This window comes from Telmatherina bonti (genome assembly GCF_933228915.1).
Source record: "Telmatherina bonti genome assembly, chromosome: 6".
NCBI classification, from domain to species: domain Eukaryota; kingdom Metazoa; phylum Chordata; class Actinopteri; order Atheriniformes; family Telmatherinidae; genus Telmatherina; species Telmatherina bonti.
In genome coordinates this window covers 19,108,960-19,135,050 of record NC_136624.1, presented here as the reverse complement: position 1 = coordinate 19,135,050, position 26,091 = coordinate 19,108,960, and the positions used below count along the sequence as shown (strand labels likewise).

The 26,091-nt window shown below is 38.8% G+C and overlaps 1 protein-coding gene across 4 annotated transcripts in view; it reads left to right on the top strand.

Moving 5' to 3' along the window:
- LOC306756848 (dedicator of cytokinesis protein 3-like) overlaps positions 1-25,159 on the top strand; it is a gene marked incomplete at both ends in the record, with an annotated part of 190,548 nt that extends 165,389 nt beyond the window's left edge. Inside the window, 35 exons of one of the 4 annotated variants that reach the window (XM_079241742.1) lie at positions 554-654; positions 1,295-1,376; positions 3,064-3,234; positions 5,896-6,088; positions 6,438-6,565; positions 7,799-7,945; positions 9,022-9,120; positions 10,130-10,224; positions 10,347-10,422; positions 10,877-10,977; positions 11,444-11,502; positions 11,635-11,783; positions 11,928-12,013; positions 12,177-12,203; positions 12,814-12,909; positions 13,274-13,334; positions 13,420-13,513; positions 13,611-13,759; positions 14,616-14,702; positions 14,785-14,889; positions 15,025-15,166; positions 15,337-15,503; positions 16,811-16,897; positions 17,098-17,277; positions 17,788-17,871; positions 18,642-18,758; positions 19,207-19,310; positions 20,467-20,602; positions 20,987-21,068; positions 21,185-21,303; positions 21,609-21,693; positions 21,784-21,903; positions 23,327-23,412; positions 24,473-24,793; positions 24,965-25,159. In XM_079241742.1, the coding sequence (XP_079097868.1) occupies positions 554-654; positions 1,295-1,376; positions 3,064-3,234; positions 5,896-6,088; positions 6,438-6,565; positions 7,799-7,945; positions 9,022-9,120; positions 10,130-10,224; positions 10,347-10,422; positions 10,877-10,977; positions 11,444-11,502; positions 11,635-11,783; positions 11,928-12,013; positions 12,177-12,203; positions 12,814-12,909; positions 13,274-13,334; positions 13,420-13,513; positions 13,611-13,759; positions 14,616-14,702; positions 14,785-14,889; positions 15,025-15,166; positions 15,337-15,503; positions 16,811-16,897; positions 17,098-17,277; positions 17,788-17,871; positions 18,642-18,758; positions 19,207-19,310; positions 20,467-20,602; positions 20,987-21,068; positions 21,185-21,303; positions 21,609-21,693; positions 21,784-21,903; positions 23,327-23,412; positions 24,473-24,793; positions 24,965-25,159 (4,131 nt within the window). Of the gene's footprint in view, positions 1-553; positions 655-1,294; positions 1,377-3,063; positions 3,235-5,895; positions 6,089-6,437; positions 6,566-7,798; positions 7,946-9,021; positions 9,121-10,129; positions 10,225-10,346; positions 10,423-10,876; positions 10,978-11,443; positions 11,503-11,634; positions 11,784-11,927; positions 12,014-12,176; positions 12,204-12,813; positions 12,910-13,273; positions 13,335-13,419; positions 13,514-13,610; positions 13,760-14,615; positions 14,703-14,784; positions 14,890-15,024; positions 15,167-15,336; positions 15,504-16,810; positions 16,898-17,097; positions 17,278-17,787; positions 17,872-18,641; positions 18,759-19,206; positions 19,311-20,466; positions 20,603-20,986; positions 21,069-21,184; positions 21,304-21,608; positions 21,694-21,783; positions 21,904-23,326; positions 23,413-24,472 lie in introns of all 4 variants that reach the window. The other 3 variants (XM_079241741.1, XM_079241740.1, XM_079241739.1) reach the window with 3 other exon arrangements.
- Positions 25,160-26,091: the final 932 nt, after the last annotated feature.

Sequence of the window (26,091 nt, the reverse complement as noted above, 5' to 3'; positions counted from 1 at the left end):
ATTTTGTGCACAGATGGATACTAAATTGCTAACAAAAGGTTTTTATCATTATGAATATAAAAAAAAAAGGCTGTTAATACTTGATTAGAGCAAGTGTGACCTCTCTTACTCTATATGTAAAGTTCAGTATGCATCTAAACAAAGTTTCCTGAAACATCATTGGTCAACACGATTTGAATTACAAATGGCGACTAAAAAGCTCCTGGTGTCAGCAATCTTGTCATTTGCCCATATTCCACATCTTAATTTACATATATCTATTTACAAATATTTCTTCGCTCTAGACCAGTGGTTGGTTCTGATACCAGTGAAAAATTAAATGTCATTATGGGTTTATGTTGTTCATTATGCGTTAGCACTTAAACATTACAAATGGTGAGTTTGTAGTGTGAGCAGACGTTCTAACCAAATATCCTGACATCTTTTACGTTTAAACAAATATCAGACGGCCAATGAAATGTTTTCATCTTTCCACGTTGATAAAAAATCTGAATTATCTGGGCCTATGAAGTAAACTCCTATTGCAGTGTTTCCCTCGCTGTTTTTTTCTCAGGTGTTCATCATAAACCTGCTCAGGGACAGTAAATACTACCACTTCAGGCCTGTGATGGACACATACATCCAGAAGCACTTTGCTGGAGCCCTGGCCTACAAGTGAGTGTTGCCTTGATAGTAACATTAGCAGCTGGTCTACTGTTGTGCACACAAATACAGGGCGAACTAATGCATGCTCAATAAAAGATGCAAGCAACTATATGTTTCAGATTTTTTTTTTTTTTTGTAATTCATATGCAATTCTGTTTGTAGTTTCATCTTCAATGTGTGAAATACATTTACTCTAAATGCCGACATATATCTAAGTTATTATATACAGATTTATGAAAGTATGGTTTACTTTCACATAGTTTCTCCAACCACGTGATATAATTTATTAGTCTTATAGAGGTTTTACTCCTTTGTTTGGAGGAAACTGTGCATATTAATGAATGTGCAAAATGGATTTAGCAAAGTGCTCATTTCCATTCGTAGTCCCCAAATACCATTACAGAAGTGGAATGTATCAGTCATATCAGTCAACTATATGTTAGATTAAAATCAATCTACAGCTCTTCTTAAACTGTGTCCTCTAAATTTGAAATGCTTGGAAACATAAATAACTGACCATGATTCAGATGAAACGCTCATTACCGCTTTAAGTCAGGCTCAAATATGCCAGTTTCCCACTGAGGTCTGCTTAGTATATTCAGGAAAGAACGCTGTGTTTTATTCATTTTTCTGTGTGGGTGTGTTTCAGAGAGCTGATCCGCTGTCTGAAGTGGTACATGGATCGTTCTGCTGAGGTGGTTCGACAAGACCACATCCAGGAAGCCATGAGGGTAAGCCTGACCACAGAGGTTACCATGTCTTCATTACATGGATGAGCAGAACCAAACCTAATACTGCCAGTAAAACACATAACTCACAGAGTCTGGTGTTCATGCAGACATCCCACTTGCATTGTACAAGCTTTCAGAAAGCTGTGTACAGTTTATTAAGTTGTCATATTTAAATAATGTCTGTGTTGCATTGTAGCCATTTCACATCTGTGTCATGTAATTACATCATTTTGCTTAACTTCTATCTACTGAAAAGAAAAAAAAAAAACACAAATTACTTAATCTTGAGTCACATCTCTTCACAAGCTGCAAGTATCCTTTAAAATAATTTGTTATTTATGTTCATTTTAAAATAGAAATCATCAGTCAACCATGTCAACAGCATGTACATGGAGTTGTATGCAGAGAGTAGAATAGAGCATCTTACCATCATAGCATCTTGAGTACATGCAGAATGAACCACATTCTATCTTACAAAGCTGCTCGGCACTTTGAAATATTCATCTGACTCAAACATCCATCTCAAATGGGTCATGCTGTCATGTAGAAGTGGACGGTGTGAATTATTGAGGATGGTTTTGACACGTGCTGCAGCAGTTGGTTCAGATCAGACATTTATTTAGTTCTTCCTTTAGAAGCCTGTCAATGAGCGTTAGTTTCTCTCTATCTATTACATACTAGTACAATTAAATATACATTCATTATTTATATAAATACTCAATTCAACAGCATCACTGCCATCATGCTGTTTGTTTTATTTTATGTTCTACTTTTTCTGTGTTTTAAGTGTTTCTAAATATTTTTTTTAATAAATTCAGATAACTTTGTATAAAGTTTGGGGAAAAACAAGAGTAAATCTACATTCTGTCACGCTATCAGCAAATGTTTTACGAAGCATCAAGCCAAACATGAATGATTAAAACAATCAAACTGCTATTAAACCTTGATATCATTGGAACATGAGTAAATGATACTGGTAGTGTGTTCACTGAAGACTGTGTATTAACACAGCTCTGTGCAGGTTATATGAAATGCACTACAGGGTTCATGTGACCCTTTACTCGTAGCTGGACATGACTCAAACTGGCTTCCAAGCTAGAGTGTCACCAGATTGCCACATTTTTCTAATTTTTTTATGTGATTTGAGCAGATTGTCGAAATACTGGCATTCAGAAAAGACATTTCTGTGACGAAGGCATCAGTAAGTTGCTAGTCTGAAGTTAATGTATTGTATTTGGCTTGTTTATGTTTCAATGATTGTGGTAAATGTGCCATTTATAATCAATAGTTTTGCTTTATTGAATTGTGAATTTAGACCAACTCTAAGAATATGGAGCAGAAATTCTATAAAACAACAATGAAAAAGAAAAAAAAAAATTGAATCCCAGCTTCATAATTCAGCTCTCAGACTTTTAGTATGATCAAAATGTTTATTTATTACGATAAACATCTCTCATTTTGGTTTAATCAGACTTTAAATTAACCTTTTCTTTTTTGTTTTTAACAAATAAAAAAAAAAGTATTTTATTGATGAGCATTTTGCTGCTCTATATCTTACAATGAAAAAATGACAATTGATTATACAAATATTTAGACTTTGAAAATTGATATACGGTATGTTTTTCTGCCAGTGCTTCTAAGTTTTTCCCCTCTTTCTTCATATTTCTGTCACACATAAAATCTTCAGGCATTGGAGTATTTGTTTAAGTTCATCGTCCAATCTCGGATCCTCTACTCTCGGGCAACTTGTGGTATGGAGGAGGAGCAGTTTCGTACCAGCATCCAGGAACTCTTTCAGTCCATCCGCTTCGTCCTCAGCCTGGACAGCCGCAACTCTGAGACCCTCATCTTCACTCAGGTGAACCACTGGCTCTTTTCTTTACCTATTTTAAACAAATGTGAAAGAAATGTATTTTTGACCTGCGTCTCTCGGTCACAGTTTAAACTGAAACTTGTCTCCTTGCAGTTCACATAAGACTTGTGTTTGCTTTTATAACGGCTAGTTCCATTAATAAGTCTGTAGTTTCACTTGTAGTTTAGTGAAATTTCTTGTTAAGTTTGGTTTCTATCACCTCTTGCAGTAGCTGCTTTAATCTGACTTCTATCTCCTTTCTGCACCTCCTCTCTACTTTTACCTTCAACTTTTCCTTGCTTCCTGTCCTCACCTTTTTTTTCACTACAACTGGGTCCCTATTATTCTCCCTGGTTCTCCTCCCACACCCATACATCACAGGGCCCCCAGCTTTGTCCAGGCTTAAATCAAGCCCCTGGCCTCGGCATTGTGCCTACAGCTCCTTTAGCACTAGTCTCTGCCTTGGGCCAAACCCAGGCCTCTGCCTCAGGACAGGTTTCTGGCAGTGGGCAAGCCAACTGCTCTCAGGCCTCGAGCTCCAACGCTCTGCGGCCACCTCCACTGTCAGTAAGTAGATGTCTGAAGAAAGCTACAACTCCCAGTTTGTCGTGTGAAGCCCAGAGTCCTAATTCACTTCTTCAGCTCTTTCTTAGTCTAACATCCCACGCACACACACATACACACACTTGTGAACCTGCACATCCTGATTGACTTCACACATATGCACACATTTGTGTCAATCCTGCACCGACTTGTCACACCCAGTAGATGTTGTTCATAAACCTACTGCATATGAGTCACCTGTTTTCTCATTCAGAACACATTTTATTACCCCCCCCCCCCCCCCCCCCCCCTTAATAAATTAGTGTATATGACTTCTGTAGTGAAAGACAAAAAAAAAAACCTTTAACATCAACTCTCCTAGAGTAGATTTTCATGCACACTTGAGGGCAAAACATCTTAAATGAGTTGTATATGTTTAATCTATCTGACAACCATCTTTACTAAAAGCTAAAACCTGTACAATGTGCTGTTAAAACAACATTCATAATATAATATAATATGATATGATATGATATGATATGATATGATATGATATGATATATGATATAATATAATATAATATAATATAATATAATATAATATAATATAATATAATATAATATAATATAACCTAACCTAACCTAACCTAACCTAACCTAACCTAACCTAACCTAACCTAACATAACATAACATAACATAACATAACATAACATAACATAACATAACATATTTTTTCATAAGTTGGGCACACTGAAAAAAAACTAAAAAAGCCAACTCATCTACCCACATAAATATGTGTAGTTGTATCTTAGGTCATTCTGCCTGAGAAAAGGGAAAATAAAAGATGATCCATAGATTAAGCTTTCTGCTGACACATTTTTACGTCTAAACCTGATCAGTTCTTCATGTCAGTTCTGTGATGAAGCTCTTTGCTGTGAAGATGAAGATCTAGTTGTTATAAGCTATTTAGATGGAAGAAGATGATCTTCCTGGAACACATTTTTAATTAAACAGACGCTGTGTGTTTAGCACCTTTCAGATAATATTAACCCCCAACTTTCTGACTAAATTTAATTCTATTCAGCCTGAATGCTGAGTTAACCCTTTAAGGCCTGACCCATGAAAAATGGTTTCATTTAATCCTTATTTGACTCTTTATACCCTTTATAACAAAAATAACAAAACAATTTTATTGGGGGTGGTAATTACTATTTATTCCCATTTGATGTGTCAAAACTCTTACAGTGCAGTTTTCTGCTTCCTGGTGTCTGTTAAAGGCAGAAGACAAGTGTCAGATTGTGTTCAACAGGATTTTGAGTTTTCACTATAAAGTGATGCAAACGGTCTCAGAAACTCTGAATCAAACATGATACGTTTGGCTTTATATGGTGCAGCCACAAAGAGCAGAAAACTAAAAACATTTTCTTTACAAACATCCCTGGATTTAACCTGCAGTCCTGTATTTATTAAGCTGTTTTACTTAAACCAGCTGCTGGATGTCTGTCACTCTGATCAGCCTCCTTTCTGTCGTGTGTTTCTAATCAGGCTGAAATTGGATGAACTTTTCACACTTTACCCCATCAGTTATTGTGCTTGTCTTCCTTTTGTCTTATTAATCTCTCTATTAATCCTTTTTTGGGGTGTTACATCTGTAAACAAGTCTATTCTGTCTTCTTCCATTCTCACACATGCCTTTCAATACAGGTAAACAGCTGTTTTACAAAATGAAGTAGCTCAATTTAAAAAAAGAAAAGCCGACTACTTTGCCATTGTATTGTGTAAAATCTGCTAACAGGGAGCTACTGATAAGAACATTAAGCTGTTTTGGGGTTGGTGCAAACTTGCATGACATGTATAACTGTGATAACAGATTATTTCATTTGGCAAATCAGCTTTTTCCTGTATTCACTCTGTTTTAGCTCTGCTGCCTTCTGCTGTTTTTACAGAAGTCACATTTCTCTTCATTGCATTTACAAAAACTAACAACATACAACTAACACTTTTGCTATTTAGTTGCTCTCTCCATGACTTAAACCCTGGCCTTGCCACCTCTGACCTCTGCTCCCCTCTGTCGGAGTTCCTCTCCTACTACCACTTATCTGTTTCTCTCCTGCTCTTCCTCAGGCTGCGCTGCTGAACTCATTCCCAGCTATCTTTGATGAGCTCCTGCAGATGTTTACAGTGCAAGAGGTGGCAGAGTTTGTGCGTGGCACTCTAGGCAGCATGCCGTCCACGGTGCACATAGGGCAGTCCATGGATGTGGTGAAATTGCAGTCCATAGCTCGAACTGTGGATAGCAGGCTCTTCTCCTTCCCTGGTAAACGACACTGTTAACTCATCATCTGTATTGCAAACAAATCTAATCAATTTTATAAGAAAGGATGTGAATGTTGCTCAGATGTAAAAGTGAAAAAGTCAACATGATTGAAGTGCAAGTTTGTTGATCTGCAGACAAAGCAGTTTAAATCCACTCTGAGTATCTCAGTGAGGAAAATCTCTCTTCTGTTCTACCTGTTTATTACTGCATTGTTTTGTAGAATTTAATGTTAGTTTAAGGTATTGTAAGCAGTTTAGATAAAAAACTGAATTTCTCTGAAATGTAAATAACGACTGACTGTTAATCAGTGTGTGTGTGTGTGTGTGTGTGTGTGTGTATTTGCTTTCAGAGTCTCGGCGGATCCTGCTGCCTGTGGTTCTGCACCACATCCATCTCCACCTGAGACAGCAGAAAGAACTGCTCATCTGCTCTGGAATACTCAGCTCCATCTTCTCTATTATTAAGACCAGCTCACTGGTAACACACATGGATACACACTTACACAATACATGCAAATGGAACTGTTAATGCTGACAAATGTGTCTCTGTATGTGTTGTTTGAAGGGTCTGTAATTTGGAAACTAAGCTTATTCCTCGGCTTTTATTAAACTGATCCTGCAGCAGCATCAACATAAACCCAGTCACAGCTCTGAGTATGTGACTATGTCTTGTTAGAAACAAATTAGCTGGTGTTCAGAAACACATAATGCTGCTTAGAATTTGGCAGGAACATCAGACCATCCCATTTATCAAGCTCCAGCACCCCTTTGGGGCTGCAGTGTTTATCATTTCCCATAATGGGAAAGTTTCCAGTTAGTCCTGTCTTTTAGCATTTGATGTTTGTGATAAGTTTCTACTGCGATGCAGAGGCCAGCTGGGAATGGTGTAACTGGGTCTGTCCATTCACTTATCTACAAAAAAAGTTGGCTGGTTCTATAAATCCCAGAAGGTCAAGCATGACTTTAAAAAGACTTATGGAGCAGCAGAGTACGGGAGTCAGATCACTTTTATGATGCCAAAACACATTACAGAGGCAAAGCATCCCAGTCATGTTACAGCCCAACTACATCCCCTCACATCCAGTTAATGACATTCTAACTTCTGTTATAAATACATGCTTCAGGTGTCTCTATAACAAATAATTTTCAATGAGCTATTTCTATCCCGTTGGACCACAAATGACTTGCATTGTGCTTTACCTGATGTATTGCTTTCATATGATACAGTGATTGTGTAGCCATGTGCTCATCCACTAGCCGCGGTGTCTGCTCTTCCAGCAGTTCGCTCAGACCTCAGTCCTTACCATAGATTGGATATAAAAGAGGTCCTTACTGAATTTGTCACATTAGGCTATATGTTGTAATGAAGGGTTTCCATGACAAAGCTGTTTTGTGGAAATGGAAATCTTCATGTAAAAGTTAGGAAATTCCAATAAAATCCAAAAAGATTCAATCTGTGGTGAATCTGAACTATGACTATCCAGACTGTATTTGTTGTTTCTGTCAAAATGGAGAGATAAAGGACAACTCACTCTACAGCATAACACATGAGCACCCTGGAAAAGATAAAGTGGTTTCTGTCTGTTTTTTCTTAATGAAAAACTGTACTCATCCCTATTGTCTTTATTCATTTGATGTTCTTTAAAACTTTCTCCTTTCCTTCTCATTTTTGCTCCTTCATACCACTTTTATCCTCCTTTTTCCCCTGCAGGACACGTCAGTCCAGGAGGAAGTGGAGATGATGGTAGAGTCCCTATTGGATGTCCTCCTGCAGACCCTTCTGTCAATCATGAGCAAGAGCCAGTCGCAGGAGGCGGTAAGGGGTCAACGCTGTCCGCAGTGCACCGCGGAGATCACTGTTAGTAACTAACAATACGACTACTACTTCACTTTCAACGCCACTCATCCATCCTGTGTCAAGCTTCTTCTCTGTCTGTCTGCAGAGCTGGGCAATATTACAGATGACATCACCTTGTTGTCCTTATTCATACAGTTATACAGTTATTGTTTTGGTATTTAAGAGACAGGATTTAACGACAGATATCTCATTGTGAGATTTATATAATAATTAAATATTTACTATATTAATCATTTCCATATTGCCCTCCTCTAATCCATTTTCTCATCATTCCCACTCTATTTCTGTTGTTCCATGTCTGGCTGGAAACCATACCCCGGTTCCCTACTATGAATGCTTGCATGACTTAAATTCATATTCAAATATAACAATTTATTTACTATTTTCATATTGCTGATATTTTCTTCTAAGTATTTAAAAGTATATATTTGCTGAGGGTATATTAGAGATGTCATATAACTGTTTTCTTCAGTGATTTCACTGCAGGTAAGGTTGATTATCTTGGTTACATTTATAATATCATGCATTTCAGAGGTTTCATTGTGGTTTACCAGTTTCCATTGACATTTTACCCCATCCATCTCTGGCTCCGTCTCAACCTGGTCTCTGCTTGCTTCATCTATCACAGCTCGGTTTTTACATTTTTCAAAGAATCTAACCTAACAGGACCCTAAATAAGGAAGTAAACATTTCACATCATGTAGTTACACAGAAACTTGTTGCTAAGCCGTACACTAGTAGTTTCAATTTAAATAAAGAAAATATTAACAAAATACATTTTGTATTTAACTTGCCTTAACATACATTATTATGACAAAAAAAATTAACTTTATTGAAAATTCCCATTGTTTGGAGATCAGTATGAGTGAGGGTTGTCTTCTGCTCATACTGATAAAAATGATTAACACTTCACCAACATCACAACCTCATACAGGGCGACATCCTGCACTGACAGGCTGGCAAATAGAGATCAGTCTGGGACAAAGCCTGATTCCATCATCTCCAACTGTTCTCTTACTGATAACTCCCTCCATGTGACTGGCTCATGTGGCTTTCTTCGCTTTCCCGATTGGCAGGGAGAATACGTGTCCTGCCTGCTGTCGCTCCTCCGCCAGATGTCAGACGTCCACTTTCAACACTTAATAGAAAACTTTCAGAGCAAGGATGAGCTCAAGGTAGAGGAAACCCAACGAGAACACATCACACTTGTCACTAAGCCACAAAGATGCAGTGGATGTAAAGAGGAGCACAGAAATATGAGGGGCCGTTTGGGACATTATTCAGAATTAGCCTCCCACAGACACATGGGAAATTTAAATCATTCACACACTATGGTGAAATCTCTCACACACTATACTGAAATATCCTCTCATATGATAAACTAAAATCACTGTGTTAATTCTTAAATCAAATTTCACTACGATGTGTGACAGGCATTTTACTAGTGTGTGTGAGAGGTAAATTTCACTTAAAAAGGAAGTAATTTCAGTTGAAACAGAAGTCACGTGGTAGAAAAAATGAGTGCAATTTCAAAACATACATGGACACAATTGCAATAAACATAGATAAAGTCTGTGTGTGGTCGTCCAGCAGTTGCCCAACAGTGTCTTCGTTTTGCAAAGACTCGATACACCGTAAAGCACAAGAAAAAAAAAACTTGCAATATATTCTTCATTTCCTCTCACCTTAAAACACAGAGTCTGAACTGTGAGAAGAAGAAGAATCAAATAAATGGACATTGTGACTGGTGCAATCAGACACTTATGGTTTGTGCTGGATTTCAAGAGGCCGCAATTAAACTCTCTTGCAGGTGGGATGGAAGTAGCTACACTAGATGGCTATTTAGCATGTCCTGAAAGCGTTTGTTTTTAAATTGCGCCCATTTTTTCTACTACGTGACTTCCGTTTCAACTGAAACTTCAGTATAGTGTGTGAATGATTTTAGTATAGTGTGTGAGACGTTTCACCATAGTGTGTGAATGATTTAAATTTCCCATGTGTCTGTGGGAGGCTAATTCTGAATAATGTCCCAAAGGGCCCCTCATAGAGAAAAGTCTAATTAAGAAGATGTAAAAGCACATGATGACATAATGTTGCTAAAAAGTCATTTTTCCAGTGTTGGACTGTATTTATGAAGTACTTCAAACTTATAATTGTTTTTCTCGCTCTCTTTTCCCACTGCAGGAGTTCTTGCTGAAGATTTTGTGTGTCTTTAGAAATCTGATGAAGCTCAGTATTTTCCCCCGCGACTGGAACGTCATGAGGCTGCTCACCAGCAAGTAAGAAACAGAAATAACCGTCTCACCCTGATCCCTTATCAGTGCTGAAATGCACCACTGCCTGCAGATTAACCCACGCCCAGCTGCTGCTAACCCCACCGATGTGTGTTTCCTTTCTGCAGCATCATCCTGACCACGGCTCAGTACCTCTCCTCTGCTCTCCACAAGAACTTTACAGAGACTGACTTTGACTTTAAGGTGAAAGAACTTACCTCCACATTTTCTCATTGATACACACTCACAAACAACCCAAATGGACAACAACATCACCTCAGCCACAATCCACAAAGAATCATTGTATGAAAAGGGAAGCTATTACTGTAACTGAGATGTAAAAAGTGCTGACATGTCGCAGGTTTATTATTCTTTTGGTTTTTTTTCCCCCTTTTTTAGACAGAGGATTTCTGTTCATTTATCATAAATTTCATTTGGAATTTTTCTTTCATTTTAACAAAAGACCGCTTTGAGCTGTTGCGTTAATAAACCAGCAGTCAGTGAAGCAGGAGGAGCAGGAAATGTTAGGAAGCTGTCCTGCTTCTTGTAATATTTAATCTTCAACATTAATTACTGACGTTTGTGTGCAGAGTGGAGTGTATGAACCAGCTGAGCACTGGGAATGCATGTGCTGCAGTGTAAGTTTCTATGTCTCCAGGTGTGGAACTCCTACTTCAGTTTGGCGGTGCTTTACATCAACCAGCCAAGTTTACAGCTGGAAATCTTGAGTCCAGCTAAGAGGAAGAAGGTCTTAGACAAGTGAGTCCGCCCGCACAGATACTGTATGCACCAGCTTGCAAAAAAAAAAAAAAAAAAAAAAAGGGAACTCATAATAAACCAATTTCCAAATTAAAAAAACAGAAAACCTCACCACTAAAGGCCAAGTACTTTGTCTTACAACACCAGAAGAAATCATGACACTGAAATAAAATCCACCAGATGACGGATGAATACCTTCATTCCTGTGGTTCCGATACAAAAATACATTAAGAAAGAATATTTCCTTTGCTTGCCATTACCAGCAGTTATCTTACAAAAGATTTATGAAGAAATAAAGTACATAAAACGCATTTAAAACACAAATTCTGCAAAAACTAAGAAGAATTCAGTCAAATAATCGTTTTAATTTTTCCTCTTGAACTTATCTTTTAAACTGTAATAATGAGAAACTTTGACAAAAGGAAAATTATTTGGATTGAATATAACTTGATATGTCCTGTTGCAGGTATGGAGACATGAGAGTGATGATGACCTATGAGCTTTTCAGTATGTGGCAGAAACTGGGTAAGATCCTTTTACACTGATTTCCTATAGTTTCAGTTTCTTCAATAGCTGTGAGACTCTGATAAAGAAGTCTTCCATTCTGCAAAAAAACAAAATGACACTTCATTCTTCACCTTGATACCCTGATCGCAGGTGAAAATAAGATCCATTTTATCCCCGGTATGATCGGTCCCTTCCTGGGAGTGACACTGGTCCCTCAGGTGGAGGTGAGAAACATCATGATTCCAATCTTCCACGACATGATGGACTGGGAGCAGCGCAAAAACGGAAACTTCAAACAGGTACAGCAATGTGTAAATAAACCCCGTCTTTCACACCATCTGCAGGAAAGCAGCAGCTTGGGAAGCAGTGCCGTTTGGTTAGATGTAAAAAAAAAACAAAACTCAAAAGAAATTATTTTTCATTGTGTTCTAATGTGTGTGCAGGTGGAGGCTGAACTGATAGACAAGCTGGACAGTTTGGTCTCTGAGGGGAAAGGTGACGAGAACTACAGAGAACTCTTCAGTTTGCTGTAAGGAGAGTAGTTTCTCTGTGTGTGTGTGAAACTCCCGTCTCTATTTTAAAACCAGCATGACTCCTTCTGTCCTTTCTCTCTGTCTGACAACAGAAATTAACTCTCAGTTTTTCTGCTCTAACACGGCTTTCATGTGCTTTGCTCTGTGCTGCGGGACTAGAACCCAGCTGTTTGGGCCCTATCCCAGGTATGACTTCTCCCACACACAGATCCATGCGGCTGAAGTTTCTGCTGAGTCACTATTCAGCTGACTGAGTTAGTTGTGTGAATCTGTAACATCTGAATTAAAGACATTATTAATCAGTTCAGTAGAAAACATCTTAATGATCACAGTTATAACTTACACCTTGTCTCCTGAATAGCAGATTTGATCATGAAAACATGCTTTAGAGGAAAAAACCTTTATTTAAGAAAGTTAATTTTGACATAAATTAAACAGACTAATTTGCTCTTTTCACCAGCTTGCAACCAGGTATTTCCTGAGACTCTGGCATTAATTCCTATTTTGTTGCTACAATCAGGCAAAAAAGGTTGCACGTCCAAAGATAAATTAAATAACTGGAAATGGATGTAGTCCCAGCATACAATTCCAGTCTGGTTTTTAAACACAGTGTGTTACAAATTCACAGCTTGAGGTCAGTCTTTTTAGAGCTACTGTTTGGTTGTTGTCTGACGTTTCTCTAATTAAAACTGTTCAGGATTCAGTCCTCACAGATTATTGATGTTGACATTTTGAGGCTGTTGCCAGTGTGTAAATACACTACAGCATCTACTTCTGTTTACTCTTTTCTTTAAAGTCTGTTGGAAAAGATCGAGCAGGAGACGTGGAGAGAGACAGGGATTTCTTTTGTAACATCTGTGACAAGACTGATGGAGCGGCTGCTGGACTACCGGTAACAATCATCCATGCAAACACTCAAACAGCGTATTTAATGCTTGTGTGTTTATTTTTATATTCGTTTTTTGTAGGCATGAAAAATGGCAGCTTCCATTAAGCTTTAAAATACAACCAAAGGCAGATTTTTTCTTTAATATGTAAAATAGATGCTATGTTTTTAAGTTCCACTTGTTTTTAGCAGTTTTAGATGCCAGTTTTACAAACTTCTTGTGGAAAGAAAATATCAGAGACATGAGCTGAAAAAACCTTCTTGGAAAAGTTGCTTAGAAAAAGCAGTAAAGTCACAGACATCAGTGTGATCAGAGGCTCATTAGGGAGATGGAGTTTACTTGTTATAATGAAGTCGGTGTTGTTTTCAGGGACTGTATGAAGGGGGATGAGACAGAAAACAAGAAGATTGGCTGCACTGTTAACCTCCTGGTAAGATCTATGTCATGATTTCTGCCATTAGAGAGCGCATGGGTTGTTTTAGTTATTTATTTATTTTCTGTTTGCTTCCTGTCAGAACTTCTACAAGTCTGAAATCAACAAAGAGGAGATGTACATCCGCTACATCCACAAACTGTGTGACATGCACCTGCAGGCTGAGAACTACACCGGTACGCCCCAGACTGAAAGATCCACACTCGCCCGTGCACACTGATGATGAGACAGACGTGTTGCTGATGCTCCGCTGCTTTTTGTGTTTGGCTACAGAGGCTGCGTTCACGCTGCTGTTGTACTGGGAGCTGCTGCACTGGGATGAGAGACCTTTGAAAGAGTTCCTGCACTATCCTGCTCAGACTGAGTGGCATCGCAAAGAGGGCCTCTGCCGCAAAGTCATCCACTACTTCAACAAGGGCAAGGTAAGGAATCCCACGCGCTTGACGAGTGTTTCTTTTTTTGTTTTTCTTCAGAGTTGCACTCTCCAAATGTTTTTCTAGTTTCTGTTGTGAACGTTAAAGTTTTTTTTTTAGTTTTAATAAAATACACCATTATGTTGCCTTCCAGTTAGTTTAGAAGTGCAGAATTTATGTCTCATCAGAAATACCAGTTCTTCCTTCATAAAAACCCTTTTATCCAAATGCAACTTTATTTAACTTTGTTTTGTTTCTGTTCGGCTGAAACACAGTTGATGGAATAGTTTATGGTCCCTCTCTCCATCCCCTGGATCAGGAGACTGACTAGTTGATATTATTACATTTTTTTTTGAAGATGAACAAAAACAGCCTTTGAAACATTTTTTTTTCATTTAACCTCTGAGCCTTTTGTTATGTTCTCTTTTATGTTTTCCGATATGCAGACTGAATATAATAACTTCAGTTTACAAAATGAAAGTGATGCAGTAGGTAAATTACAAAATGCATATTCGAATATGAGAAAACTAAATGAGGTCAAAGATCAGCAACAGAACAATAGAAACCAGGAATATGAATACATAGAGCTAATAATGACGTAGGCGTCAGTAAACTAAAAACCTGAAGTCAAAGCTCATATGAAGAGAAACTCAGCAGAGTTCACATGGCAATGGCTAAATATCACATGTTATAGTTTAAACATCACACAGCTGACAGTGGGAAAAGTTAATAATTTACAAATACACTTTTCTTTTGTCTGCAGCTGCATATTAATTTCCTTATACTGCAATTTTCAGTGTAATAATTGTGTGAGCTGTCCTGTTTTCAACCACACTAAACTCTGGATTGTGTGTTTGTCCTGCAGTGTTGGGAGTACGGCATTCCTCTGTGCAGGGAGCTGGCCTATCAGTATGAATCTCTGTACGACTACCAGAGCCTCAGCTGGATACGGGTAAGCTCCGTCACAAACTGTGTTGGCTTTCAATAACACCATTTTTTATCACCATTTAAACTTCCGTGTCCTGTTTATGCAGAAAATGGAAGCAGCATATTATGACAACATCATGGAGCAGCAGCGTCTGGAGCCCGAGTTTTTCCGGGTGGGATTTTATGGCAGGAAGTTTCCTTTCTTCCTCAGAGTGAGTGAGACATTGCTTACATAAACACTCTTTTTTTTTTTTTTTTTTTTTTTTTTTTTAAGCATTTTCAATTTTTTGACATCAATGAAACTTGGAGTAATTGTCTTTTGTTTGATTCTGTTTTAATCAATCCAGAACAAAGAGTTTGTCTGTCGTGGCCATGACTATGAAAGATTAGAAGCTTTCCAACAAAGGATGCTGGGAGAATTCCCACAAGCCATTGCGATGCAGCACCCCAACCAACCAGATGAGGCCATTCTGCAGTGTGACGCACAGTGTATCCTGAAGAAAAAAAACTTTATAACTTTTTGTTTTGTCAATAATTGGTTACTTTTTATTTCAAAGCACAAATCCTGTCCATAAAGTCAGCGTGAGAAGAATATTCTACAACATGTAGGAACCTACAGGATTCAGTTTGGTCCTTGACCTTGCCTCTCCTCGGCTCAGATCTCCAAATCTATGCTGTTACGCCAGTTCCAGACAGCGTCAGCGTCCTCCAGATGGACAGAGTACCAGACCGCATTAAGAGCTTCTATCGTGTGAACAACGTTCGACGTTTCCGTTATGATCGACCTTTCCACAAAGGGCCCAAAGACCGAGATAATGAGTTCAAGGTGAGTGGAGATTTGTTTTGTTTGTTTCACACATATCAGATGTGTTCATTTAATTTAATTTCATTCAATTTTATTCAGTTTAATTTAATGTAATTTAATATTTCATTTCTCCATCCATCTATATTCTACTGCTCACTGATTATTTTATTTTATTTTTATTTTGTTTTATTTTATTGACTGTACATGATTATGATCATCTATAAACGCATAATACGCATGTCAGATTCTAACTAACAAGCTAATTTGTACCCACCATCAATCAGCAAGTATAACAAGACTCCACAATACAACAAAACAATAAAATGTTGTTAAAATGTTTACAAGTTAGAAATGATCACAAGACCGGTTTGCTTTCAGCTACTGTTTGAGTCGTAGTCAGTCATGGAAAGTGGAGCCGGTCTTAAAATTCTTGAAGCTCAGCAGATTGTATTTAACTAAGATGTTACAGTGGTCCTCGGTCCCATGAGGGCCGCAACCCGATAGGTTTTCAGTGTGTCCCTGCCTGAACACACCTGACCCAAATTAAATGGATCCAACAAGATATGAAGTTCTACACATTGACTCATAAATTAAAGTCAGGTGTGTTGTTGCATCCTGCGTGGGGATTGGTTGAAGAGCACTGGCGTAGGGTATCCGGGAGAGAGACCATGTTCATTCATACTATCCAGCTTTCAGCAACCTTGGAAGCAACAGGAAGGATGCTGATTGGTCGATAGTTGGAAATATAATAACTGTTTCCAGATTTGAAGACCAGGATGTCTGTGGCCATTTTCCAGGATAATGAAACAATATTGAACTTAAAATTACAATATTTACTCAGATATATATTTACTCAGATTAACTGGGCGCAAAGAGACTTGGTATAAAATCATAACCAAATAAAGTATTATTATGGGTCTAACACTGTGTATTTAAGCTATATTTTTTATTCTTCTAAAATAATTCATAATGTTTGAGCCCAGTATGTTTTCACATTTACCAACTTGTTAGTTACATGTTTTTCATCCGATTTAGACAGAGGGTAGAGTGTAACGTGTCAAGTGTTGCTGTCACTGAAACAGAAATATCTAAACAAGAGTTATATAAACTGTTTTCAGTCAAACGTCCAGTCAGACACTTTATCAGCTCCATTTATCACAATACATTGCACAATGTTTCTAAATCAACATGGTGCTCATCTGAAATGAACATTACTGATGGACTATATCACATTTTAATGACTGAGGTGAAACTGCTGCTGAAGCTGAGATCAAATCTTGTGAAATCCGGAGCGATTGTCTCACAACACTCTGTGTTGTTTGTATCAGAGTCTCTGGATTGAGAGGACGACTCTGATCCTGACACATCCTCTGCCGGGGATTTCGCGCTGGTTTGAAGTGGAAAAGAGAGAGCTGGTGAGTCGGGGCAAAATATCTTCATAGTAAAACGTTGTTTCAATCTTAAAAGTTCTATATGACATGTAATTTATTGTGATGATAAGCGAAAGAGGAAGAAGAACTGCAGTTAGCTTGTGGAAGGGAGGATGCAAAACTACCACCATTTTTTTTGTATTATTTCATCTCTTTGTCTGTATCTGTCACTTCATCTGTCTCAGGTGGAGGTGAGTCCGCTGGAAAACGCCATTTCTGTGGTGGAGAATAAGAACCAGGAGCTGCGGACTCTGATCAGCCAGTACCAACACAAACAGCTGCACGGTAACATCAACCTGCTCAGCATGACCCTGAACGGAGTCATCGATGCTGCTGTTAACGGAGGCATTGCCAGATACCAAGAGGTCAGCGCTGCACAAACATCTTCATGTCACAGCAGCAGTTGCTGTTTAAAACACAAAACTTTGTGGAAAAGTCTTTCTTAGCCGTCAATGGTGACGTGCATAATTATTGATTAAATGTTTTTTTACACAAACAATAAACCAGTTTACTTAGTAAGTTCAAATTACCAGCTGAGCATTTACCTTCTGAAAAATCCTCCTTTTTTGCGACAAACAGGATAGTTTTCTCATTAATGTGGTTCTCACTTTAGTTATATTAGGGATTTTTATTTAAGATTCAGGAAGAAATATATGTTGTTTAATTATTATTTCTTTAGAATTCTGCTTTCAATGACTGATATTTGTCACGAAACTTATGCCAACAAAGAAATGTAGTACAGCGAGTTAGCTAACCGCTAACTGGACGAATGTGGTTATTAGCTACAACAACACAATAACAATTATCAATAATGTGTTGATGATGTCCTTAAAAAATAGTGTTAATTGTGTCTTTATGTGTGCGTGTAAAAACAGGCTTTCTTCGATAAGGAGTACATCACCAGCCACCCTGAAGACACAGAGAAGATCACACAACTCAAAGACCTGATGCAGGAGCAGGTGAAGCATTATTTATGTTTTTACATCTGGATTCGCTGAGGAATATTATCTATATTTATTCATTTATTTCCTAATTTATTTGTTTATACCAATGAGTAGAGCTCAGGCTGTAGACCAGAATGATGAAATATCACCACCCAACAACACAGAGTAACGTTTGAAAACAGGAGCGTAGTCAGGAGGTCTCACACACCCTGACACACATGAGAAAACGTTTTGTCCTGATTTACAAACAGCACAAAACATTTTTTTAATTTAATTTAATTTAATTTAATTTAATTTAATTTAAATGTTAAGAAAATAATGATGCTCAATTAATGATACAATACAGCATTAGTTCTCCACACGTCTGGCTCATAAATAAAATATTAATTATATTTAACATTTAGTTATACAAATGGACTGTAAGAGCACCGATATTTGCTTGTGTGTTTATCGTCTGACTACATTTTCATTTCTACATTACTCTCACTGTAGGTTTTTACATGTAAATTATATTTTTTGTCATCTGGACTGTTAAATATGTTTTTTTGTTTTTGTGTTGATTTATTAGCTAAATTAAAGTCTAATAAATGCTGGTGTGATCTGATGAATACAGTGTGATTTACATGATGGAACATTAGAAATAAATTATTATCTACTGAGACAAAAAAGACAAACTGTGAAAGGAAGAGGGTTTTTTTTAAGAATCTTGGGGGACTTCTAGAAAAAAGAACAATCACTCTTTGCATACTTAACTTTTTAAAATATTGTCTGATATTTTCACTCAGGTCCACATCCTTGCAGTCGGCTTGGCTGTCCATGAGAAGCTGGTGCACCCGGAAATGCGTCCCCTGCACAAGAAGCTGATAGATCAGTTCCAGATGATGAGAAGCAGCCTCTGCCATGTGAGTCTAAAAAAGACATTTCAAGCAGTAACATCCTGGTTAAAAAGGAGAAAAATATGCAAAGCTACTATTCGGAAATATTTTTTTTAACTTATACAGGAGTCTAAATCCAATAAATCAAAGCTCCATGTTGGGTTAAGAAGAAGTTTCTTGCCATCATAATCATGATAGTAATGGAACCTTATTTGTTGATTTTAACAGAATCTTTTCATGCCTGAAGCTGAGCTAATAATATCAGGGCTAAGGGTCTACATTATTTAATCATTTAACATTTTAGTTATTGACTCTCTCATTTATTGTTTACAGATTTTTTTGCAGACAACAAACACATTTGATTTGTCAGAAATACTGTTTTTCTTTTTGTCGCTTCCTTTATCTCATCTTGTCAAACACACATATTTGAGAACAGTGTGAATATTCAGAGTAGTGCTTCTACGCTGCATTGCAGGGTCTGCCTGGATTAGACAAGTCCGGAGTCAATAATCCCAGAGGGATCCTGGCCTCCCACAGTCCCATGAGCCCTGAGAGCTTCAAACTCATGCACCGACACAGGTCAGCATCACAAAAACCATTTTCAGTTTTACTTTATCTGTGTTGAGGTATTATATACTGTAGGAACATTCTGCTTGGTTGTTGCTGAGTGCCGCACCTCATCCTCATACACACCATACCACATCCTCATGCAGGGGACCTACAGCTCATGAAAAGCCTTAAAAAACCTTCAGTTTTGTTTTGTGCTAAACTGTTTTAGGGGTTTTGAAAAGTGAAAACATTTTTTTTAACAAAAGATTTTCATTTTTAGTGAGAATACGAGCTCTAGGCTTGCACAAGTAGAAGGTTCCAATCATTTATAGATTTTTATCAGACCTTGGATTGTACATTGGGCCATAAAGAAAAGTAGCAATTTGTTGACTATTTTGTTGACATAAATTGGGTTGTGTCTGGCTGACACACCAGAACCTCTCCAGGACTGCCCGTTGTCAACAGTGTGTTTATTACTGTACAGGTGAAAAATCCTGCGCTTTAGCTGGAAAAGTTTCTCTGGATCCTAAAGTTTCGGGATCAGTTGCTACCTCAAGTAGGAGAATATAAAGATATACGGGATGTTGAAAATGTCCTGGATTAAAGATTGCAGCTTTGTTTGTTTGTTGTCATTCTTACACTACTTAGAAAAGTCATTAGTCTTTAATTGGGGTCTTAAAAAGGCTTGAATCTGTTAATGTCTGCAGGAACCCTGTCACAGCATTGTACAGTCAATACAGACATGCTCTTCTCACAGCTTCTCCATCACTGATTTCATCTCGTGTTTCTGCCATAAATTACAAAAAAATCTTCTCTTTGTCATTTTAGCTTCGACAGTCTTTCTCTCATCTCACTTTCTGAAATGATACCATTTTCTGTTTCTCTCTGTCTTCCATTCCCAAACAACACCACACTACATTTGGCTTCTTGCATGCTCTGGGCTGCTGATCACCCTCATCCTCACTAAATCACATTGCACGCATACTTTTGCAACTTTTTTTGGCCTCCTTCTTTCTTTCTGTTTTTGGTTGTACGGCACTATGCACGACTCCTCGCTCCTTGATCCCTTTTCTCCTCCGCCCCACTGCCTGCTCCTCCTTTCTCCTGTTCTTTTACCTTCAATCCCTTTGTCCACCCACCCTCCTTCCATCCCTCTTCTGCTCTTTTCAACATTCCCTCCTTCCAGCCCCATTGCTGTTTTGACTCCAGTTCGCATTTCCTCCCCCTCTCTCTCCTCTCAACACTCCAGTGAGACGGGCAACCTGCTGATCTTGGCAGACGGGATGGTGGTGGAGCATCCAGAGGATTTCTACCGCATGCAGGTAAGCGGCCCTCCCAACAGACATGACTGCTGAGAGACAAATCAGTATTTACATAAATATTACATTCTAATGTCAAAGTTTTCGCACTGGGTTTATTGAACATTTTGTTTTTCCAAAACTATTAGAAATCTGTCGATAAACTGATCAAGAATTTTATCATGAAAATAATCAGTTTGTCATCTAGTTTAATATGGACATCACTCTTTTCCTTTCAAGTCAGTCATAAATTATGTGGGTATATAATTATAAGGTAATCATGCAGTTTCTTTCTGCAAAGCTAAAATCACCTGCTTTATGTTCCACAATATTTTGCACTTCGGTTTATATTTATCTTATTACAATATTGTAATTTTGTCAGCCTCACATGACACTTTGTTGCTGCAGGCAAGTCCGTCTTCCTCCAGTCTCAGTTCCACCCACTCTGCACCCCCCCAGATGATAAATTCAACCCCCTCAACTATGAGAGGTCAGCATCTCATTGTAACATTGGATATTAAGAGAACATTTCTGACAATAAGCTCTGTTTTTCTCATGTTTTCTTATGTCTTAATTAATAATCCTCTCCCACTTGTACTTCTATAGTTGGGTCTCCTTCTCTGCCAGACAAGTACAGGCACAACAGAGAAATGTTGATGCTGCTGCCGCCACACCGGGAGAGGCCGAGCAGCGCGATGTACTCCAACATCACAGAGAATGGACAGGTATGAAGGGATTCATGTGAATGTGCACCACCTATTTATGTTTGCATAAATCTGTAACTGAAATGTTAACATTGTCTTTCTAGATCAGCAATAGTTTAATATTCAATCACAAGTTTAGGTTCATAACATATCAGGTAAATGAGTCCTAAACCCCCAGTTATAAAAGAGGAAAGTCCCAGTCTGTGATCTCTGTACATCTCTTGTACATCCTTTGCTGTGTCAGCAGGGTGTTGAATAAGCAGAAGAATTTTTCATTTGCAAATGAATCCATGAATATTTAACTCTTGTTTTTCTTTTTTGTTCAGCCAAACTTCCAGCGAGCCTTGTTCCACCAGGTGATCGGTCCCTGCAAACCCTGCAGTGACCCCAACCTCTCTGTGGCTGAGAAGGGTAAGCAAACACACTCTCATGCACAGCACATTTACATGCATTATCTTTTAAATTGAATTACTTTTTTTTCTCTCCTCCCATCTTCCTCAGTCCTCACCACCCCCAGTAGCTGGAGTTTGGACAGTGGTACCAGAGAGGCCCTCCCGTTCCTCGCTTCCCATGTCGGCAGTGTCATGGCTCCACCTGTTCCACCACGTAACGTGCCTCATGGTATGAACATACAGCTGCATATGAATCCGTGTTTTGGACTTGTGCCTCAGTGGTGACTGAGAGGAAACATGTGGATGATCATTGCAGATGGTTTTTGGGTCTGCTGCATGTAAACCTGCATGTCTGTGTGGGATTTTGCTGTATGATGACTTTATGGGTATAAAAAACCCTTTGTAGTTTGTTTGTTCAATGCTTCAGATAAGTATCTTAACATACGACACTGGACTGACAGACTGTAAACTCTGATACGGACGTCCAAGTTTTTAAACATTTCTCACTTTGTTTTGCTTTTTTTCATTTTGTTGGTGTGAAAAAATATGTTTATTTTCTTGTCAATGTTTCATTGTTTTTAGTATTAACTGTGCCTTGTGCCATCTTATAACCTGTTTTGCTTCACTTTACTAAAGGTTACCATTCTCCTTAATAGACGTTTTTGGTTAAAACTGTTCACAATAATTATCTTTTACTGTTTATTGAAGCAGGTTTTACATGACAGAGGATCTTGAGTGAGCTTAACCTGCCACTTTTTGTGTCATATGGATTTTTGTCTTTGTTAAGGAATTCTAAGTAAATCTAAAATCATATTTTCTCGAACCGATCAGAGCAGAGAGACAAACATTAAATCAGACTCATTCTCACTCCTCAGAAGAATTTTGAGACTTGAATGTGTCTAAGACAAGGAGAGTGGTCAGAAAGATCCCGCACATACGGGATGAACTCCACGTAGAAACCATTTGTTGTTCACACGAATTTCAAAAAAAGAAATGTAATATTCAGATTAATGAATGGTTGGAAGATTTTTTTTTCGAGTTTTTGGTGCACTGGGCGCAGGGCTGCTTTCCGGTCTGCTGGAATGAAGAACCTGCATGCTTTGGATGCAGCGGTCTGATGCTGCAGCTGCACTGCTGGGCTGTCGGTGTTCCAGTGGGGACGGTGTGGGGAGGGGGCTGTCCTTCAACATGGATGAGAGCTCAGCCATTATCTTCTTCTCTCTTTCTGACCTGATTATTTAAACTTATTTAAGTCAGAGTGTGTGTTCTTGTGTAGAACGCTAGGTGTAAAAAGAAAAATGTTCAAATTTGTTGAACTGACCCTTTAATCTTTCTTTCTGCCAAACACTTCAGTTGAAGGAGACACCAAATAAATACCAAGTCTCCTATGTAAAAGATCTCGAGCTTTTTGAGAGAACTTGCTTCAAACACCTCCCACCCTTCCTCCCTCTCACATTCCTCCACCAAGATTTCCCTCCTTTTACTTCTTTTTCACCATTTCTTTTCTGCTCTCTTTCTCCTCCACTCGCTATCCATTTTCTTATCATTCTTTTTCATTTTCCCTCTGCCTTCCTCCTTCTCTCCCTCCTCTCCGTTCTGAGGTGAGTGTGAGTGTGAATCTCTCAGTCAGTCCTGCTGTGTCTTCCCTGTAGGGCAACACCTGTCGATGCACTTTGACGCTTTCCACCACCAGATCAGCGACCTCCCTCCAGCTCTCCCTGCGCGCTCCTTAAGAAAGGTACCCTCCTCCTCTTCCTCCTCCTCCTCCCTGCTCCTGCTGTTAGTCTGGATGCTTGACTGTCTGTCTGTGGGCTCACCTCAAAATAGGTCACATTCAGATTTACATTGTGGCATCCGTGTGCTTTTCTTTGTGTCCATTTGTGCCAGACATGGTTGGATTCCAGCCTTTCTAAATGTCATCACAACGTTTCGTATGTTTCCTCTGAGTGTCTGGCTCAGACCATCACACACCCAGTTACTTCTCTCAGTGCAGAAGTAACTAAACAGATGTGATACATCTGTGTTTTCACAACTGGAAGACAAAAAGCATCATTCCTACATCGCTCTGACTCTGAGTTACAGTTAAGTTGTCAACAATGAGCTGAAAATAAACTAAGATTTTCTGCAAGAAATCATCCAAGGAAATCTCATCTTTTTGTCTCCATTTCTGTCTGTTTTCCTGTTTTTAACTTTCCTTTTTCCCCTTATTGCTCTGTGAACTTTTTTTTTCCATATGTGACAAATACATTTGATTTATTTTCAGTATTCTGTTTTAATGACATCAAGGGTTTTCAAAGTCTGAGAAGACAGGCCTGCTCTCAGGTTATGTTTGGAGAAAAACACTAAATTCACTTGATTATTCACTACAAGGTATATTGTTGTTTGAAACAGAAAAACTGCATGGAAAACATTCCTTTTCTTGACATAGAAACCAATTCTAACAAATTTACTAATTTCAAATAGTCAATCCACCCCCACCCAAAAAAAAGGAAGAAAAAAATATACCCAAGCTCTTCTCATCCTTTGAAAACATCTGTTCTGCTGATTTTAACAAACTTCTGCAGAAATGTTTGATTTTTTATTTTACTCTAAAGACTGAACCCAGATTAACGACTTCTTTTGCCACATCAGAGTGTATTTTCATCCCCAACCATCATCAGGATCATCGGATCGTCTTGTTAAACATACACAAACACAAACCCAGCTGTTCATGAGTCTGCATACATGGATATTGGTGTAAGTAACTATTAAGTACTGGCTTTTTCTTTAAACCCCCCCCCCTCTCTCTTTCTCTCCAGTCCCCGCTGCACCCTATACCTGCCTCGCCCACCAGTCCACAGTCCATCCTCGATGGCAGTAACTCCACCCTGTCAGGCAGTGCCAGCTCAGGCGTCTCTTCGCTCAGTGAAAGCAACTTCGGCGGCCCTGCCTCTTCCTCTGACCCCCCAGCCAGTCGCACAGACACCCTTGAGTCTGTCCCCAGCAGTCAGGCCTGGACCACTGACCAGGAAGACCTCGATTCCCCCTATCAGCCCGTCAGGTACAGTATGTCTGAGCCTGAAGTCCTGGAAGGAGTCAAACCCCCACCCTGCCGCAGCCACTCTGCTCCTGGAGGCGTCAGCCCAGCCCAAGTGGGCTGCCAAGTCCTGCCTCAGGGTCCAGCTTTGGGCTCAGCTGGAGCTCCACAAACACAGCAGTCTGATGGGCTACAACACCCCCAACACCACTACTACCACCAACACTTCCCACACTATATCCCTCACCATCCACCTCTCTATCACCTCCATGAGCCGCCAGCTCTGCCCCCTAAACCCTACCTCAGAGAGGGGTGCATCCCTGAAGAGGACCCCCTGATGACCCATACTGGACCACCACCTCCTCCTGCACCACGGCCGATGCCACGCAAGATTTCCCAGCCCATAATCGCAGCAACCAAGGATGAACAAGCTAAAGTGGCGTGGGAGCACGGCATCGGTGAGGAATGAGCTGATGTCAGCATTTTGTTCGTAGGAATAGAACGTGAACTTTTTTTTTCTTATGATAAAAACCTGAGCGTGAGAACAAAACTGAGACTGAGGGCTGAGGTGATGATGAGAAGCAACCGGTTTCCTTTCGGACGTCCTGCAGAAACCCCTGAAGGCAACCTCTGCGAAGCTTCAAATGATCTGCTTTCTCTCATAAAGCATCCGCAGTAAACCAGCCATGTGTCCTCGACTTCCAGACATGAGCTCAAAGTTCGATTTGTGTGATTACATTCAGATCTACTGTAGCATTCTTTCCTCATCCGTCATGGTCATCATAAGTCACATTTCCAAATTCTGACATGCTGAAATTGCACAGATCTCATTATAGCAACTGATTATTTTCCCGCTGATAGAATTAAACTACGGAGGGATTTTAAAGAAAGTATTTGCACAGGAACTGTTTTCTGTTGATACCTCTCTCTGAAGGATGAAGGAAAATGGCACTTTAATAAAGCAACAGAGCACCAAACATGTAAGAATAGGAATTCTACTTCTCACATTTTATATTAATATTATCAAGTATAATATAATGCAGATCAGTCAACGCAAACAGAATTTTCTTTAGGACTGTGATTATTAGAATGATTTAAAAAATATATATAATTTTGCTGAAAAATAAAAGGCAAATACACAAAGTAAGTAAATTATTTTGTCCTCCATGTGATACTTGAGCAGCAACCAGTCACATAATAATTCGAGGCTACAAATAAAAAGCATCTCCTTAAATCAGACAAACAACGGCCTCGATGGAACTGAGAAGTATTTTACCTATAAATGTTATACGTTACATAGAGTTATATAGATATACAATCTATTAAATGAATATAATTTCAAGTGAAGGTACATTTACTGTAGAAGTATGCAGGATAATGGCTCCCCGAGGCTGCAGAAGA